Genomic DNA, 18,461 nt, shown 5'->3' with positions numbered 1-18,461 from the left:
GTCCGACTCTTTGTGACCCCATGGACCAGAGCACGCCAGGCACTCCTGTCTTCCACTGCCTCCCACAGTTTGGTCAAACTCATGCTGGTAGCTTCGAGAACACTGTCCAACCATCTCGTCCTCTGTCGTCCCCTTCTCCTTGTGCCCTCCATCTTTCCCAACATCAGGGTCTTTTCCAGGGAGTCTTCTCTTCTCATGAGGTGGCCAAAGTATTGGAGCCTCAGCTTCAGGATCTGTCCTTCCAGTGAGCACTCAGGGCTCATTTCCTTCAGAATGGAGAGGTTTGATCTTCTTGCAGTCCATGGGACTCTCAAGAGTCTCCTCCAGCACCATAATTCAAAAGCATCCATTCTTCGGCGATCAGCCTTCTTTATGGTCCAGCTCTCACTTCCATACATCACTACACTGGGGAAACCATAGCTTTAACTATACGGACCTTTGTTGGCAAGGTGATGTCTCTGCTTTTTAAGATGATGTCTAGTACAGGGTCTAAGTACAGCCCCCCAACTGGCCCTTGAAACAAGTAGTGTAGAGGCAAATGCAGATGTGCAAAGTTCCTTCATGATCATGCCCTTTCTGTTACATGCAATAATCTTAATTATGCAGTATTAATTAATTATGCAGTATTAACAATTATGGGCCTTTGTTGGCAAGGTGATGTCTCTGCATAGGAGTCTCCCATTAGTTCTCAGCACCCTGAATGAACTACAACTCCCAGGATTCCTTGCAGGAAGCCATGGCTGCTAAAGTGGTTTAACAAGGCTTTAAATGGAGCCTCAATCGGATGGGGATTTGTGCTTCTGCATCTGTCTTTTCTTGGCGAGGGTATATTCTCTCCTTAATAGCCAACTTGTAAAGTTTTGGCACCATCACAAAATTCGGATACGTGCAAATTTTGGAGTTTTAGATGTGTTTCGGTTTGCATATCATTTTGGAAAGCGCAGATTTGATAGATTTAACTGTGCGCCGAACCAAATGTCTCCTCCATCCCGAATCCCAGAACAACACTCTGATTCTTGACAGTGCAGCTAGGCATAACGTTTCGCAGATCAGTACGCAACGGGAGTAACAAACGCACATCAATTGTACATCCTGCACAAAGCGAATTGCTGTTGTCTAGTCATCTTGGGTTGCTTGCTGCCTCAGTTGCTTGACCATCTTCATTCGCTTTCGGGTGGAAAGTTCACCATTGGTGTGTCTTGAACTGAACACACACCTTGCTCCCCTGATCTTGGCATTGGGTTTTTTTCTAGGATCTGGTTGATGCGAAGATTGATGGGTTCTCTGCGAGATCCGCTCTGCACCATGGCAGATACCAGGTACAAGTTGCTCACTTATTTTACAAAGCACAGAAGGGAAAGAAGTGTAATGAGGAGGAAAAGAAAAACAGAATAGATTCCTTGCCAAGCAAAGAATTTATCTTAGAAGACATCTGAAGGCAGTTTTTAATGTTTGATGTTTTATTGTGCTTTTAATTTTCTGTTGGGAGCCGATTCCCCAGAGAGGCTGGGGAAACTCAGCCAGCTGAGCGGGGTATAAATAATAAATTATTATAATATAATTATTACTTAAATCCTGTGAGGTGATCTGCTCTTGGAATGTTGCACTCCCTCCAGTGGTTTGTTTTTTTAACAAATATTTTTTTACTTGGTTTTTAAACAAATCCAAATGCAAGAACCATTAAACACTTATCCAGCAGTACATCTAATGATGTTTGTTTTATCCATTGTCTCTAGACATACACATTCAGCATTCAAACATATTACTCAACGTAACCCCTCCACTGAGAATATTGAACGTTTTGGTATAAGAAAGTCTTGAGATTTCTGTCATTAACATAGTTAAAGAAAGGGGTCCGTGTTTCTTGAAAGGTGTCTCTATTCATTAGGCCTTTAATTGCCTTCCTGTGTCTGGTGAGACACTCAGACACAGACATTGCTATATCCCAGATATTATTTTCCCATATATTCAGGGGGATTTCAATCTGGTTCTTCCGTTGCTGAGCTAATTGTGCTGCGGTCAGTTAAAGGTAAAGGGACCCCTGACCATTATGTCCAGTTGTGAATGATTCTGGGGTTGCGGCGCTCATCTCGCTTTATTGGCCGAGGGAGCCGGCGTACAGCTTCCGGGTCATGTGGCCAGCATGACTAAGCTGCTTCTGGCAAACCAGAGCAGCGCACGGAAACACCGTTTACCCTCCCGCCGGTGTGGTACTTATCGATCTACTTGCACTTTGATGTGCTTTCAAATTGCTAGGTTGGCAGGAGCAGGGACTGAGCAACGGGAAATCACCCCTCGCGGGGATTCGAACCACCAACCTTCTGATCAGCAAGTCCTAGGCTCTGTGGTTTAACCCACAGCACCACCCGCATCCCCTCTGCGGTCAGTTAGAAGCCAGCTAGTTTGCTGTGGCGCAGGCTGGAGCCTAAGTCTATGTCCAAAGACAGTTGGGCTAAGGCAGGATTTGGAGAAATGGGTTGGCCTGTAATTGCAGGTAGAGTGGAGAATACTCTATCCCAAAAGTTTTCAGCGTAAGGGCTTTCCCACCAAACACGCATAAATGAATCAAGTTTGCCACCTCCAGTGCTGCAGGTTATCTGTTTCTCAATGCCAGATGCAAGTTGGACGGGTATTATTATTATTATTATTATTATTATTATTATTATTATTATTTTATACCCCACCCATCTGGCTGGGCTTCCCCAGCCACTCTGGAGAATCAACTCCCAACAGAAAATTAAAAGCACAATAAAACGTTTTTCTGACCTACTTTTGGGGCTTCCTAGAGGCATCTAACTGGCTAGTGTGAGAACAGGATGATGGACCTTGCGTGTCTTCTGATGTTCTTTAGGTTCTTACATTCACACAAGCTTTGTGTGTTGGAGGGCTCTGAGTCAATTCCAGTTATAAAAGGATCAGCTAGATGATAGACCTTCCTCTGCCTGAGACTCTGAACTTCTGCCGATCAGTGTAGACCAGTGTAAAGGTAAAGGTAAAGGGACCCCTGACCATTATGTCCAGTTGTGAATGATTCTGGGGTTGCGGCGCTCATCTCGCTTTATTGGCCGAGGGAGCCGGCGTACAGCTTCCGGGTCATGTGGCCAGCATGACTAAGCTGCTTCTGGCAAACCAGAGCAGCGCACGGAAACACCGTTTACCCTCCCGCCGGTGTGGTACTTATCGATCTACTTGCACTTTGATGTGCTTTCAAATTGCTAGGTTGGCAGGAGCAGGGACTGAGCAACGGGAAATCACCCCTCGCGGGGATTCGAACCACCAACCTTCTGATCAGCAAGTCCTAGGCTCTGTGGTTTAACCCACAGCACCACCCGCATCCCCTCTGCGGTCAGTTAGAAGCCAGCTAGTTTGCTGTGGCGCAGGCTGGAGCCTAAGTCTATGTCCAAAGACAGTTGGGCTAAGGCAGGATTTGGAGAAATGGGTTGGCCTGTAATTGCAGGTAGAGTGGAGAATACTCTATCCCAAAAGTTTTCAGCGTAAGGGCTTTCCCACCAAACACGCATAAATGAATCAAGTTTGCCACCTCCAGTGCTGCAGGTTATCTGTTTCTCAATGCCAGATGCAAGTTGGACGGGTATTATTATTATTATTATTATTATTATTATTATTATTATTATTTTATACCCCACCCATCTGGCTGGGCTTCCCCAGCCACTCTGGAGAATCAACTCCCAACAGAAAATTAAAAGCACAATAAAACGTTTTTCTGACCTACTTTTGGGGCTTCCTAGAGGCATCTAACTGGCTAGTGTGAGAACAGGATGATGGACCTTGCGTGTCTTCTGATGTTCTTTAGGTTCTTACATTCACACAAGCTTTGTGTGTTGGAGGGCTCTGAGTCAATTCCAGTTATAAAAGGATCAGCTAGATGATAGACCTTCCTCTGCCTGAGACTCTGAACTTCTGCCGATCAGTGTAGACCAGTGTAAAGGTAAAGGTAAAGGGACCCCTGACCATTAGGTCCAGTCGTGGCCGACTCTGGGGTTGCGGCGCTCATCTTGCTTTATTGGCCGAGGGAGCCGGCATACAGCTTCCGGGTCATGTGGCCAGCAGGACTAAGCCGCTTCTGGCGAACCAGAGCAGCGCACGGAAATGCCATTTACCTTCCCGCCGGAGCGGTATCTATTTATCTACTTGCACTTTGACATGCTTTCGAGACAGTGTAAACCACTGTATTACTGGGCTAGGTGGGCCCTGGTATAAGGCAGCTGTGTATGTTACTAGTCATTCAACCACTTTTAACCCAAGGTATTTATACGGGGCCGGATTTAGGTTTGATTTCGCCCTAAGCTGATGAAGGTAATGGGGCTGTCCTTTGTCAACAACGAATTGTCGCTGTTTTTTGTGTTGAATATATGCTATATGGTAATTTATGGACGTAATAGGTATCTAAAGCCATTTGCACATAACAAAATATGTATTTTATCAAAGTAATTGTTGAACTGAAATACAATTAAGAAGAAGTATATTAACAGTGAAATACAATTAAGAAGAAGTACCGGTATATTAATAGTGAAATAATTATTAAGCTCTAACTTAAAATGATTTTTTATCCATAACAAACTTAATAATGCAAACACATTGGCATTCGGCAATAACAAAAGTTTCTTTAGAAACACAATTTACAAAGACTCATAACCTAGTCTCTAGAAACTTGCTATAATGTGAAATAATAATAGCAAACCAGTGATTTTTTAAGGAGCAAGCTAGCAGGCGGGGCCCATTACTTACATCAGGCTTCCTCAAACTCGGCCCTCCAGATGTTTTGAGACTACAATTCCCATCATCCCTGACCACTGGTCCTGCTAGCTAGGGATCATGGGAGTTGTAGGCCAAAAACATCTGGAGGGCCATGGCTGAGGAAGCCTGACTTACATCATAGGAGCCTACACAACACAAAACACGGTTGCTGTTAGGTAGGTTTTATTTTATTTGTTTTTATCTTATATTTTGGAAATGTACATACAGTTTGTTTCCCTTTAAAATTTTTGGGGGGCCCCCAAGAGAGTGGGGCCCTAAGCTATAGCTTGTTTAGCTTATACATAAATCTGGCACTGTATTTATACAAGTATGAAGTCTAAGTCTTGGTTCTCATTTCATTCAACTCTCTCTCCCCCACACACACTCCCCAGAGAAGCACATCTGGTGATGACGACTCAGGAGAATTGGTGAGCCTGCCTATTGATTTTTCCTCTTTCTCTTCTATAATTTCCTGCCCCCACCCTAAGCCCAGTTAACCATTAGCAGGAGATCAATCCCACTGTTTGTTCAGATGCCCCCCCACCCAACCCCTTGATCTAGGTACCAAGATATTAACCAGCTGGGGTTTGGAAACAGTTGCACAATATTGTCCCAGGAGGCTGGAATGCAGATTGACAAAGCGCCTCACCTGGGGGGGAGCACGTCATAAGCCACTTGTGTTTTCCTTTCCAAAACATAATTACAAGATATTACAGTCTTTCGTTATTAGCCTGCAATCAATATATTTTTATAGGCCATTTTATTTTAATATGCAATCTGTTGTGCGATTTTATATTGTCACGTATGTTTATAAGACCACTGATTTTATTTATATCTTGCAAAACTGTAGGTTAACTTGTGGGCTGTTGATTTCTACCATCTGATTTCACCCGTAATTGTAACGTACGTTCTATATTTTCTGTAAACAGCTTAGAGGTTTAGATGATTATGTCTCTTGAATAAGTAGGCATCTGGGGTGGCAATGGCTCAGTTTGGCTTTCAGCGCCTTTTCATGTCGCTAGTCCTCATTTCGGGACCCCTCTGACGGCAGATCCATCTCTACTTTCAAAAAACTTCTCATGATCACTCATTGCTGGGGCTGGTGGCAGCTGAAGTCCAGCAACATGCCATGGCTTCCTTACCGCCTTCTCAAGATCCTCAGTGAATATAGGGGCACGGTCAGCTCAGCTGATGATCTCTAGGCTGGACTGATTCAGGAAAGGCTTCTCAAAACAAGTGCATCACTTGGCAAACCTTCCCCGAATCTCCCCACCCTAGAGATAATAAGCTGAGCTGACCATTCCCCAGGGCCGGATTTAGGTTTGATGAGGCCCTAAGCTGCTGAAGGTAATGGGGCCCTTTATATGTCCAGCTGTCCTTTGTCAACAACAAATTGTCACTGTTTTTTTGTGTTGAATATATGCTATATGGTCATTTATGGACCTAAAAGGTAAAGGTAAAAGGACCCCTGACCATTAGGTCCACTCGTTACCGACTCTGGAGTTGCGACGCTCATCTCGTTTTATTGGCTGAGTGTACAGCTTCCGGGTCATGTGGCCAGCATGACTAAGCCGCTTCTGGCGAACCAGAGCAGTGCACGGAAACACCATTTACTTTCCCACCGGAGCGGTACCTATTTACCTACTTGCACTTTGACGTGCTTTCGAACTGCTAGGTTGGCAGGAGCAGGGACTGAGCAACGGGAGCTCAGCCAGTCGCGGGGATTCAAACCGCCAACCTTCCAATTGGCAAGCCCAAGAGGCTCAGTGGTTTAGACCACAGCACCAGCCATGTCCCTTTATGGACCTAATAGGTATCTAAAGCCATTTGCACATAACAAAATATGTATTTTATCAAAGTAATTTGTTTTTTATTTTGGAAATGTACATCCAGGGTTTTTTTTTCTTTAACTTTTCTGGGGGCCTCAAGAGAGTGGGGCCCTAAGCTATAGCTTGTTTAGCTTATACGTAAATCCGGCACTGTCATTCCTCATAGCTTCAATTTGCCTTTTTTTCTATGATGCCTTTGGTTCTTGCTCACTTCTGTCTGGGTTGTCCAACATAGACCAAGAATCCTCTGACTAAGGGACCGTGCAGCATGTTTGCTCTGTACGCCACCAAGCGCAAGGGATCCAGTTGCTCAACAATGAGAGAATCAAAGCATCCCTTGAGGAAAGTTCTAGGGATATGCGTACAGTGGTACCTCGGTTGAAGAACAGTCCTGTTTACGAACTATTCGGTTTACGAACTCCGTAAAACTGGAAGTAGCGTTCTGGTTTGCAAACTTTACCTCGGTCTAAGAACGGAATCCGAATGGTGAAAGGGCACCGGTGACAGGAGGCCTCATTAGGGAAAGTGTGCCTCAGTTTAAGAACGGTTTCGGTTTAAGAACGGACTTCCAGAACGGATGAAGTTGTAAACCGAGGTACCACTGTATTTGGAGTTACACCTGTCCCTTCTCTGACTCCTGTCCAAATCTGTTGATTCCTCCAGGTGGCGGGCGATGACAACATAATCCTCCATAGCTACAAGGTCCAGTCCACCATCACATCTCGACTGGCCAACACGATGGTGCGGACCAAAGTGGAAAACCGAGCCAGGCACCCACAGAACCTGGTCTTCGATGTTCAGATCCCCAAAGGGGCTTTCATTCACAACTTTACCATGTAAGTAAGAGCTGGCCTGGTTCCACCAGTTGGTATACGTGCAGCTGACTGTCTATAGCAGGAGTGGGGAGACTTGAGGGGGGTACAGTCGTACCTCAGAAGTCGAACAGAATCTGTTCTGGAAGTCCCTTCGACTTCTGAAACATTCGACTTCCAAAGCGTGGCTTCTGATTGGCTGCAGGAAGCTCCTTCAGCTAACTGGAAGCCGCGGAAGCCCCATCAGACGTTCGGCTTCCAAAAGAATGTTCGAAAACTGGAACACTTACTTCTGGTTTTTGATCGTTTGGGAGCCGAAATGTTTGACTCCCAAGGCATTTGGGAGCTGAGGTATGACATTATTATTATTATTATTATTATTATTATTATTATTATTATTATTATTATTAATACCCCACCACTCTGGGCGGCTTCCAGCACCTATAAAAATAAAATAAAAAACTACTTTAAAAAAAACCTTGAACCAGGCATGAACTAGAGGTTCCTGCAGAAAAACAGACACCACTTTTTAATTTTATTAATTTATTTGTATACGTACTGCCCTTCATCCAAATATCTCAGGATAAAAAAATACAAAATACAAAATACATAATAAAAACAAGAACAAAACAAACCCATTCCCACCCCCCTCCCAGAAGCACATTTATTTCAAAAAAAATTCCGATGGCACATTATTCCACATCCTGGGACCTGAGGGAACCACCACTATTCTCCTTTCAGATCACAATCGTTCTTTAGAGGTATTTCTCGTGCTGCAGTGACAAAAGAATTCCCCTGCATTCCTCACACCTCCAGTGCCATTCCCCGTCAACCAACGAGAAAAGAAATCACCTTTGAGAACTGTCAAATTATTGTCAGAAAAATTTTCATGGGATTTTTGTCATGCTTAGCTTATCATTCCAGGAGGCTGAGGGACGCATGGATGAAATTTTGTGTGTGTGGTGATATCATTTTTGGATATATATACATATATATTTCTAAAAAGAAAAAGTAGAAAGAACAAGAAAATTCCCCTCTCCTCCTTCCAAGTATTTTGCAGTTGTTGATAAGATTTGTGACTGGCTTTCTGCCCCTCAGGAATGTCAACGGCATCACATTCACTAGTTCCGTGAAGGAGAAATCTGCAGCCAGAAGTCAATATGCCCAAGCGAGAGCGAAAGGCAAAGCTGCAGGAATATTGAGGTATGAACCTGACTTCATATCTATCTATCTATCTATCTATCTATCTATCTATCTATCTATCTACCTACCTACCTACCTACCTACCTACCTACCTACCTAGAGTGATGGACTAGGAGCAGGGTTCGAATCACCGCTTTGCCATGAAGTTCACCTGGTGACCTTGGGCCAGTCAGTGTCTGTTGGCCAACCCTACCTCACAGGGTTGTTGTTTTGAGGGTGAAATGGGGAAGAGGGACCTTGAGGTCCTTGGAAAAAATGTGGGAATCAAATGAATAAAATTAAAAAGGATGAATTCTCTCCTTGAGGGCCTCAGTCTCCAAAATCCAAAGGCCCATTTTAAATGGATGGAGAGATTGGTAGAAAGGCTTAGCTCTCCCAATACTTCTGGGAGAGTGGGGGGAGTGGGGAGTGGGGAATCTGTTGCCGATCAATGCCTTATAGAACGTATTTCTGTGGAATGCCATAGTGAACCATCTGCAGAAATGGCTTTTGAATAAAAAGTGTTGGTCACCTTAATGGGCAATAGGTGCCCCAGTGAGCATTAGACATGGCAAGCTAAGCCTGCAACAAATAACTACCGGTTTATCCTCACCTTTGAACAGGTGTGCAGACTGCCTGCCAGCCAGGCATTCCCTATTCCAGGATACTCCATTCCATGCCCCCTTCCCATGGCTACAATGCTCAGGTTTTTTTGGGGGGGTGTTGCCCCTTAGGGCTTTTAAAAACATGTCTTGTAGTCCTGCAAACCTCCCGAGTTCACTGCCAGAGCGATATTTAGTTCTGCAGCCTTCTTGTTCAAAGAACTACCGCTATTATGAACTGTTTTAGAGATTTCTAGGGGCGACTGGCTGACCACCATTGGAAACAGAATTCTGGCCAATATTGGCCTGATCCACATAGGCAGTCCTTATATTTGAATGCCAGAAGGATGACAAAGAACCAGCTCATTGATTCCTGGTTCATATAGGCTTATTTTTAATATGGCAGAAGTACAAGGTGTTGACTTGTCAGGGGACTGGTGAACCAGTCCTCCAAAAGCCTGTCCTGGCTTCACCCACCTTTTAATGATTTTCTGGCACATGATGACTCATCCTGTGTATCAGTGTTACCTTGAGTCCTTAGATGCTGTTGGACCACAACTTCCATCATCCCCTTGATTGTTGGCGAAATCAGCTGGGGATGATGGGAGTTGTAGTCTACCCAATCAGCTGGGAATGATGGGAGTTGTAGTCTACCCAATCAGCTGGGAATGATGGGAGTTGTAGTCCACCCAATCGGTTGATGATGATGGGAGTTGTAGTCCACCCAATCAGCTGAGGATGATGGGAATTGTAGTCCATCAAATCAGCTGGGGATGATGGGAGTTGTAGTCCACTTCTGGGGAACTCCGACAACGAACACTTATCTAGATGATCTTGAGATCCCTGGAAGCTTTCCCAAGCCTGGTGCAACATACATGATTAACAGAAAAGGTTAAATTGGTTATCAAATAAAATAAAATGGTTTTGTGGAAAATTTGTTTTCTGATGAACTGAATGGAAAATATTTTAAAGTGCAGAGATTATTATGAGATGTTTGAGGTCCTCTACCTGCCCCTGTCTCAATCTACTGCTGGCATTTCGGTGGCATGTTAAGGGCTAGGGTGTTTCTCCTCCCCTGTGTTTATTGATGACTGAATTCAGGAGCAACACCCTGGACATGGAGAACTTCAAAGCTGAACTCAACGTGCCAGGAGGAACCAAAGTCCAGTTTGAAATCCATTACCAAGAGCCAATTCGGAGAAAGCTATCGACGTACGAGCATGTTATCCCCCTTCAGCCGGGCAGGCTGGCCAAACAACTGGAGGTAAAGCAAAAACACAGGGCTGGAATTGTGGGTTTGGAGCACCACTTTAAAGACTTACCGTATTTTTTGCTCTATAAGACGCACCAGACCACAAGACGCACCTAGTTTTTGGAGGAGGAAAACAAGAAAAAAAATATTCTGAATCTCAGAAGCCAGAATGGCAAGAGGGATTGCTGCGCAGTGAAAGCAGCAATCCCTCTTGCCGTTCTGGCTTCTGGGATAGCTGTGCAGCCTGCATTCCCTCCATAAGATGCACACACATTTCCCCTTTTTAGGAGGGAAAAAGTGAGTCTTATAGAGCAAAAAATACAGCAGTTAATTTAATTTGCTATCATATTTCATCAGAAATCTCTCAACCAAAAGGAATCTGTGTAATACAACACGAATTCCGTGTTCGAACCAAAGGAGCGCTTGTGCCGCTGCTACTACTAATTTTATGAAATAAAATTTTTAAAAAACTAATTGCAATTCCACATTTTAAGTGCCGCAAATAAGCATCTCTGAACAATGTACACAAAACAAAACACAAATATAAATCATGCCCAATGATCAGAATATATTAAGATGCATCAAAACGCAGCGTAATTTTGAAGCCATCCTAAATTGGAGATTCTTCCTGGAATGCTTTGGAAAGATGCACCGCATTTTTCTAGAGATGTTCCTGTTATTTCACTGTTTCTATTTGTTGCTTCTAAACTCCTCTGCGCTGTGTGACCACAGGTGGACGTTCGCATCATCGAGCCTCAGGGCCTTCACTTTGTCCACGTCCCCAGTTCACTTGGAGACCAGTTTGAAGGTATCCATACCATCTCCAAAGGAGAGAAAAAGGTAATGCGGACAGTCTCCCTGTGGGGAGAAATGGAGCTGCTGTTGGGGCAGGATTCTGGGGGCAGGAGCGCAGGGCCCCACACAACAGGAGAAGCAGGAGGGACCCACAAACACAAATGGGTGGCTTTCCACGTTTTGAAGGAAGTGCTGTCCCCATCTAAAGAGGAAGATCTCCATAAGACCACAAAGTCCAGACTGGTGAACTTCAGAAATGTTAGAAACCTGGAAGGTTCAGGGGCAGATGAAAGAAAGTACTTTTTCTTGCAGTGCATAGTTAAACTAAGGAACTCACTCTCTCATGAGGCAGTTTTGGATGGTTTTAAATGATGTTTAGGCACATTCATGGAGTTTAAGGCGACCAGTGGCTACTAGTCACGGTTACTAGTCATAAGGGATGCGGATGGCGCTGTGCTCTAAACCACTGAGCCTCTTGGGCTTGCCAATCAGAAGGCCTGTGGTTCAAATTCCCGCAGCGAGGTGAGATCCTGTTGCTCTGTCCCAGCTCCTGCCAACCTAGCAGTTCGAAAGCACACCAGTGCAAGTAGATAAATAGGTACCGCTGCAGCGGGAAAGTAAAGGGCGTTTCTGTGTGCTCTGGTTTCCATCACACTATTCCATTGCGCCAGATGCAGTTTAGTCCCGAGTTTGCCTATGCCTGTTCTATATCCTCCACAGCTGTGTTTTGCAGTGGAAGGAAAAATTGTTTTGATGTTAAAGGGCCTAATCCAGACTGGGACTGCAGTTGGAGGGGGAGGAATAAAGGCCCTGTAACTGAAATCCCAATCTGGGTCATCCCACTTTATTTATGTGTGCATAAAATTGCTCGTTTATGCGAACAGCACTGCATGAAACCATCCTGAGAATATAACCGAGGAGCACTGTAAAAACATTTAGGATAGACAGATAGTTTTTTTTTAAGTCTGCGTCATCTGCAAATGAAGGACTGAAAGGGGAAAGGAGAGCTTTTAAAAATGCCGGCAGGTTTTGCATTCAAATTATAGCTGTGGTTTATGCAAATACCATTTGTTATGTACTGAAGTTCTCACCCTGGGCCAGCAGGGGGATACTGTAGATAGTTATGCAAATAAGGGATCGAAAGGGACGTTCAGTGATTGGATAGTTTTAGAAAGTTGTTACAGTAACGTTGTACTGGAGCTCTATATAAGCAGGCTGACTGAACCCTTCAGTTCAGTTTTGTCCTGGCCTGTGAATAAACAAGGCAGTAAGAGCTGTTCGACGGTGGAATTTGCTGCCAAGGAGTGTGGTGGAGCCTCCTTCTTTGGAGGTCTTTAAGCAGAGGCTTGACAACCATATGTCAGGAGTGCTCTGATGGTGTTTCCTGCTTGGCAGGGGGTTGGACTCGATGGCCCTTGTGGTCTCTTCCAACTCTATGATTCTATGATTCTATGATTCTAAGGGCTGTTTGAAGAATCACTGTGTCGTCTGATATGTTCACCCACAACTTAGCACCATTGGTTGCATGAAAATGCCTCATTTGTGCCATTGTGATCTTCCTTCAAGGCTCATGTGTCCTTCAAACCAACAGTGGCGCAGCAACGAAAGTGTCCCACCTGTTCTTCTACAGCAGTCGATGGCCATTTTGTGGTCACTTACGATGTCAACAGAGACAGCAAAGCTGGCGAACTGGAGGTACATTAGCTCTGCAGATGGGGAGCACTTTAAGAAATGGGGGCTAGATAGTCGTCTATCAATTGGACTCTCTGGCACCAAAGCAAATGGCTTGGGGAGACACAGGCTAAAATATTCCATAGGAATGAGCAAGCCATAACTGCTTATTATTTCGATTTCATGACCTGCAAGGGTTGCCAGAGGTCGTGCCCATTTCAGAACTTCCAAAAATAAGTTCCTTTTCTAGAATTGAAGCATCTGGGTTCCTTCTTTTTATTTTGCAGATCTTCAACGGGTATTTTATCCACTACTTTGCTCCTGAAAACCTGGATCCCCTGCCGAAAAACATCCTCTTTGTGATCGATGTCAGCGGTTCGATGTGGGGTTTGAAAATGAGGCAGGTATGTGGCTGAAGCAACGAGACATCCATTGTGGGAAGGTGTCTTCCTTTGGATAGGAGATGGTTTCATTGTTGCTGCTTTTTAAAGAAATCAGAGGCAGGGGAACCTTTTTCCAGCCTGAGGGTGGCATTCGTTTCTGATCTAGCCACAGGCAAAATTTTGCAGAGCTTTGTGAAAAAGACAAATGGAATCAGTTTGACCTGGTGAAAGGTAATGTGTGTTTAGAGGGGAATAAGACACTGCATGTCCAGATTATTTAAAGAAATATTATTACAGTGCTACCTCGGGTTAAGAACGTACGGTAATTCGTTCTGGAGGTCCGTTCTTAACCTGAAACTGTTCTTAACCTGAGGTACCACTTTAGCAAATGGGGCCTCCCGCTGCCACCGGAGCATGATTTCTGTTCTCATCCTGAAGCAAAGTTCTTAACCCGAGGTACTATTTCTGGGTTAGCGGAGTCTGTAACCTGAAGCATCTGTAACCTGAAGCATCTGTAACCCGAGGTACCACTGTATATGATGAACACACAAGCGGGATTTGAACTTTGAACAACAGAAGGGATTGAAGATTCCAGGAGTTTTGTTAAGGTTTAAGAGATAGGAGACAGAGTAGAGCAGAGGGAGAGGAACAGAAACACCTTGGAAAGGGGGGTTGAGAAGTCGGTGGAGTTTTTTATTATTATGTATTGAAATGTATGTGTGAAAATTGGGAAAACTTAATAAGAAATTCGGAGGGGGGTCTTTTAACAATGCAATAGCTTGATATAGGAGTTAAGATAAGGAGCTGTTAACGGTTCGGGGTTGTTTATTTTGTCATGCCTCTAAGAGGTTTTTAATGGAAAGGGAAAGTGTGCATCGGGGTTTATGAGATTCCATAGGAGTTAACACTGGGGGACCAGGTGCCATCTCTGCATACCTGTATCCCTGAAATATAAACAGATGCCAGAGGGTTTGCTGCATGTCAGGTGTCTGTGCATCAACCAGGGTAGGCTCTGAGCCATTAAAACTAAAATTTATCCCCTAATAATGAAAAATGTGGTCCATAATCTTAAACACCCTTACAAGGGAGAAATCTCCACTGAAGACAGTGAGTTTTGCATCTGAGAAAATATGCAAGGGATTGCATTTGAGGTCATCATCGCCGCAATTGTTGATGACCAGATAGCTCACAAGATGAAGAAAATTGCACAATTTGCAAAGTTGCAAAATACAGTGGTACCTCGGGTTAAGTACTTAATTCGTTCCAGAGGTCCGTTCTTAACCTGAAACTGTTCTTAACCTGAAGCACCACTTTAGCTAATGGGGCCTCCTGCTGCCGCCGCCAGAGCACGATTTCTTTTCTCATCCTGAAGCAAAGTTCTTAACCTGAAGCAATATTTCTGGGTTAGCGGAGTCTGTAACCTGAAGCGTATGTAACCTGACGTACCACTGTATAACAAAATTTAGTATCTGCCAGTCATTTTAGGCAATGCAGTGCTACAGTTGTGAAATGGATTAATGTCCTATGGTTTTACGTTACATGAATGGAGAGCAGTAACCATAGTTCTCACCACAATGGTTCATTTTACAGACGGTTGAAGCCATGAGAACCATCCTAGGGGAACTCCGCTCCCAGGACCAATTTTCAGTCGTCGACTTCAACCACAACGTCCGGTGCTGGAGAGACCAATTGGTGCAAGCCTCCAGATCGGAGACAGAAGCTGCAAAGAAGTACATTGAGGGAATCCATCCCAATGGAGGTGAGCATGGTACCAAAGTAGGTTTATGGAATGCATCATAGAAGCAATTAGAGTCGGAGGGAATCTTGCAGATCATCGTGCACGAGCCCTTGCTCAGCACAGGAAGCTTCAAACCACAGCATTGCTGGTAGGAGGTCACCTATTGTCTGTTTAAATGCCTCTGGTGAAAAAACCCATCACCTCCCAAAGCAAGCTCTTGCTTTTAATAATAATAATAATTTATTATTTGTACCCCGCCCATCTGGCTGGGCTTCCCCAGCCACTCTGGGCGGCTCCCAAAAAAAATATTAAAATACTGCAATACATCAAACATTAAAATCTTCCCCAAACAGGGCTGCCTTCAGATGTCTTCTAAAAGTCTGGTAGTTGTCCTTCTCTTTGACATCTGGTGGGAGGGCGTTCCACAGGGCAGGTGCCACTACTGAGAAGGCCCTCTGCCTGGTTCCCTGTAACTTGGCTTCTCGCAGTGAGGGAACCGCCAGAAGGCCCTCGGAGCTGGACCTCTGTGTCCAGGCAGAACGATGGAGGTGGAGACGTTCCTTCATGTTCAGCTGAAATCTGTTTCCATTAAATTTGCATTACTTAGATCCCTGGAGCAACCGTGAACTAGTCCAATCCATCTTCTCCATGACATCCTTTTTCCTTTTTGAAGACATCTCCCTTTAATCTTATATTCCCAGACTAAACACACCCTGCTCTCGAAATCTCCAGTGCCAGATGGAATAACAGCAAAATATTAACAAAAAACTGATTGAGCAGCTGGTGAACCCTTTGAAAGACACAATAAATGAGATTTTAAAAACAGGAGAAGTTCCAGAAACATGGAAATAGGCCTATATAACTATGATACCAAAGCAAGATTTGGATGTGACATTAGTAAAAAATTATAAGCCGATCTCATTATTAAATAATGATTATAAATTATTTGCATTTGTATTGGCAAATAGAATGATTTTTTTAAAAAAAGAATTCATTCATCATGACCAGGCTGGATTCCTTCCAGGCAGACAAATTAAAGATAATATCAGAAATGTATTAAATATTATAGAGTATCTGGAAGTGAGAAATGAGAAAAAAGCAGCATTAATGTTCATAGATGCAGAAAAAGCATTTGATAACGTTTCTTGGAGCTTCATGAAGAGGGTGATGGAGGAGATGGGATTTGGAGTAAATTTTAATAGGGGAATGCCCACCATTTGTAGACGCCTCACCATCTTGGGTAACCCCCTTTTGCAGGATATGCTCTAGTTCAGCCTTCCCCAACCTGGTGCCCCCCAGCTGTTTTGGACCACAGCTCCCCTTATTCCTGACCATTGGCCATGCGGACTGGGGCTGGTGGGAGTTGGAGTCCAACCACACTGGGGAGGGGCATCATGTTGGGGAAGGCAGCCCTACTTCACCAATATATATGAGAGAAAAATAAGCAACAGAGTCTCATGCATGCAGTTGGAGGCAGCAAGGCTTCTGAACAGCAGTTGCTGGAAACTAGAGGAGGAAGAGTGTTATTGTGCTTGAATCCTGTTTGCAGGTTTCTCACAGTCATCTGGTCAGCCACTGTGAGAATGGGATTTTAGTTTCTGTTTGCCACTGTGCAGCTGCTTGGAGTCACAGGACTCTGTTTACATTCCAGAGACCTTCCAGGCTGTTGGAAGTTTCATGGGAGACAGGATGTGACGTTAGTGGTTTCCTGTTCCTTTGTTGTTCAGTTGCTCTCTGCTTTCATAGAGAGAGGATGTCTTTTCTGTCTGCGTAGCTTAGAAATAAAACTCTTTGCAATAGGGCCATAAATCTCATCACTTCCTCATGCTGCTGGAAACTCTGCTTAATGGGAACGTGCCTGAGGCCTCATCAAAGGCTCAGGTCGTTAATTATTCATTGGAGGTGATTCCGAAGGCTTGGCCGGAGGATAACGAGGCTTTATCAGCTTGGCCGAGTGGAGATGCCAACATGGGATGCTAGACTTCATGGGTCTTTGGTCTAATCCAGCAGCCTCTTCTTGTGTTCTCATGTTCTTGGGGTCCACCTGCACTACAAGGAAGCTCCATAACAGGCATCCCCAACCTTAGGCCCTCCAGATGTTTTGGACTACAATTCCTATCATCCCTGACCACTGGTCCTGTTAGCTAGGGATCATGGGAGTTGTAGGCCAAAACATCTGGAGGGCCACAGGTTGGGGATGCCTGCTCTATAATCATTTAAATACAATTTGAATTGTAATAGTTTCGCCCAAAGAATCCTAGGATTTGTAGTTTGTTGAGAATGCTAAGCATTAGCTCTACTCTTGGGATTATCTGGGAGTGAGTGATCGTAGAATCATGGAATGGGAGGGACCATGAGGGTCATCTAGTCCAACCTCCTGCAACGCAGGAATCTTTTGCCCAACGTGGGGCTCAAACCCACGACCCTGAGATTAAGAGCCGCGGGTGGCGCTGTGGGTAAAAGCCTCAGCGCCTAGGACTTGCTGATCGCATGGTCGGCGGTTCGAATCCCCGCGGCGGGGTGCGCTCCCGTTGCTCGGTCCCAGCGCCTGCCAACCTAGCAGTTCGAAAGCACCCCCAAGTGCAAGTAGATAAATAGGGACCACTTACTAGCGGGAAGGTAAACAGCGTTTCCGTGTGCGGCTCTGGCTCGCCAGATGCAGCTTGTCACGTTGGCCACGTGACCCGGAAGTGTCTGCGGACAGCGCTGGCCCCCGGCCTCTTGAGTGAGATGGGCGCACAACCCTAGAGTCTGTCAAGACTGGCCCGTACGGGCAGGGGTACCTTTACCTTTTTATACTTGTAAAGCACATTTGAAGCGTGTTTCCCCCCTGAAATAATTTTAGCTGCTGTAGTTCGTTAAGGATCACTGGTAATTGTAACTTGAGGAGGAGGAGGAGTAAACTATTGTGCTCAGAATTCAGTGCTCCAAAATTAAGGGTCCAAAAGCCCCACTGAATACTATGCCTGCAATACTACGCTCACTTACCTGGAACTAAGCCCAATTGAACTCAACTCATTGAAGCCGCATTGAACTTGGCTTTACTTTTGAGTAGACATCTATAGGACTGCACTGTAACTCTCCCATTGATTGGGGGAAATACGGATGTCCTTAAATTCAATAGGATTTAAATGCGCCTACTTCCCTCTGTATCTGTCTGCTTATTGCCTCTTTCTCATTTTTCGAAACAGGAACAAACATCAACGATGCCCTTCTCCGGGCCATCTTTATTTTAAATGAAGCTACAAGTCTAGGATTGTTGGATCCAAACTCTGTATCCATGATCGTGCTGGTGTCAGATGGAGATCCTACCGTTGGTAAGAATCCTGCGGCTACAACATGGTCCTGTTGTTGTTGTTTAGTCGTTTAGTCGTGTCCGACTCTTCGTGACCCCATGGACCAGAGCACCCCAGGCACTCCTGTCTTCCACTGCCTCCCG

The 18,461-nt window shown here is 44.7% G+C and overlaps 1 protein-coding gene across 4 annotated transcripts in view; it reads left to right on the top strand.

Annotated features, from left to right (window-relative positions):
- Positions 1–18,461, top strand: part of ITIH2 (inter-alpha-trypsin inhibitor heavy chain 2) — a 40,322-nt gene that overhangs the window by 947 nt on the left and 20,914 nt on the right. For 3 of the 4 annotated variants that reach the window (XM_053406814.1, XM_053406812.1, XM_053406816.1), the window contains exons 2-11: positions 1,254–1,319; positions 5,151–5,186; positions 7,251–7,423; positions 8,498–8,602; positions 10,285–10,447; positions 11,168–11,275; positions 12,797–12,925; positions 13,189–13,305; positions 14,875–15,043; positions 18,214–18,339. In XM_053406814.1, coding sequence (XP_053262789.1) covers positions 1,254–1,319; positions 5,151–5,186; positions 7,251–7,423; positions 8,498–8,602; positions 10,285–10,447; positions 11,168–11,275; positions 12,797–12,925; positions 13,189–13,305; positions 14,875–15,043; positions 18,214–18,339 — 1,192 coding nt within the window. The remainder of the gene's footprint in view (positions 1–1,253; positions 1,320–5,150; positions 5,187–7,250; positions 7,424–8,497; positions 8,603–10,284; positions 10,448–11,167; positions 11,276–12,796; positions 12,926–13,188; positions 13,306–14,874; positions 15,044–18,213; positions 18,340–18,461) is intronic. The other variant, XM_053406813.1, reaches the window with a different exon arrangement.

Source organism: Podarcis raffonei, chromosome 10 (genome assembly GCF_027172205.1).
Source record: "Podarcis raffonei isolate rPodRaf1 chromosome 10, rPodRaf1.pri, whole genome shotgun sequence".
In the NCBI taxonomy this organism is placed as follows: Eukaryota; Metazoa; Chordata; class Lepidosauria; order Squamata; family Lacertidae; genus Podarcis; species Podarcis raffonei.
Note: the sequence above shows the minus strand (reverse complement) of the source record. Positions and strands in the feature narration are given on the sequence as shown.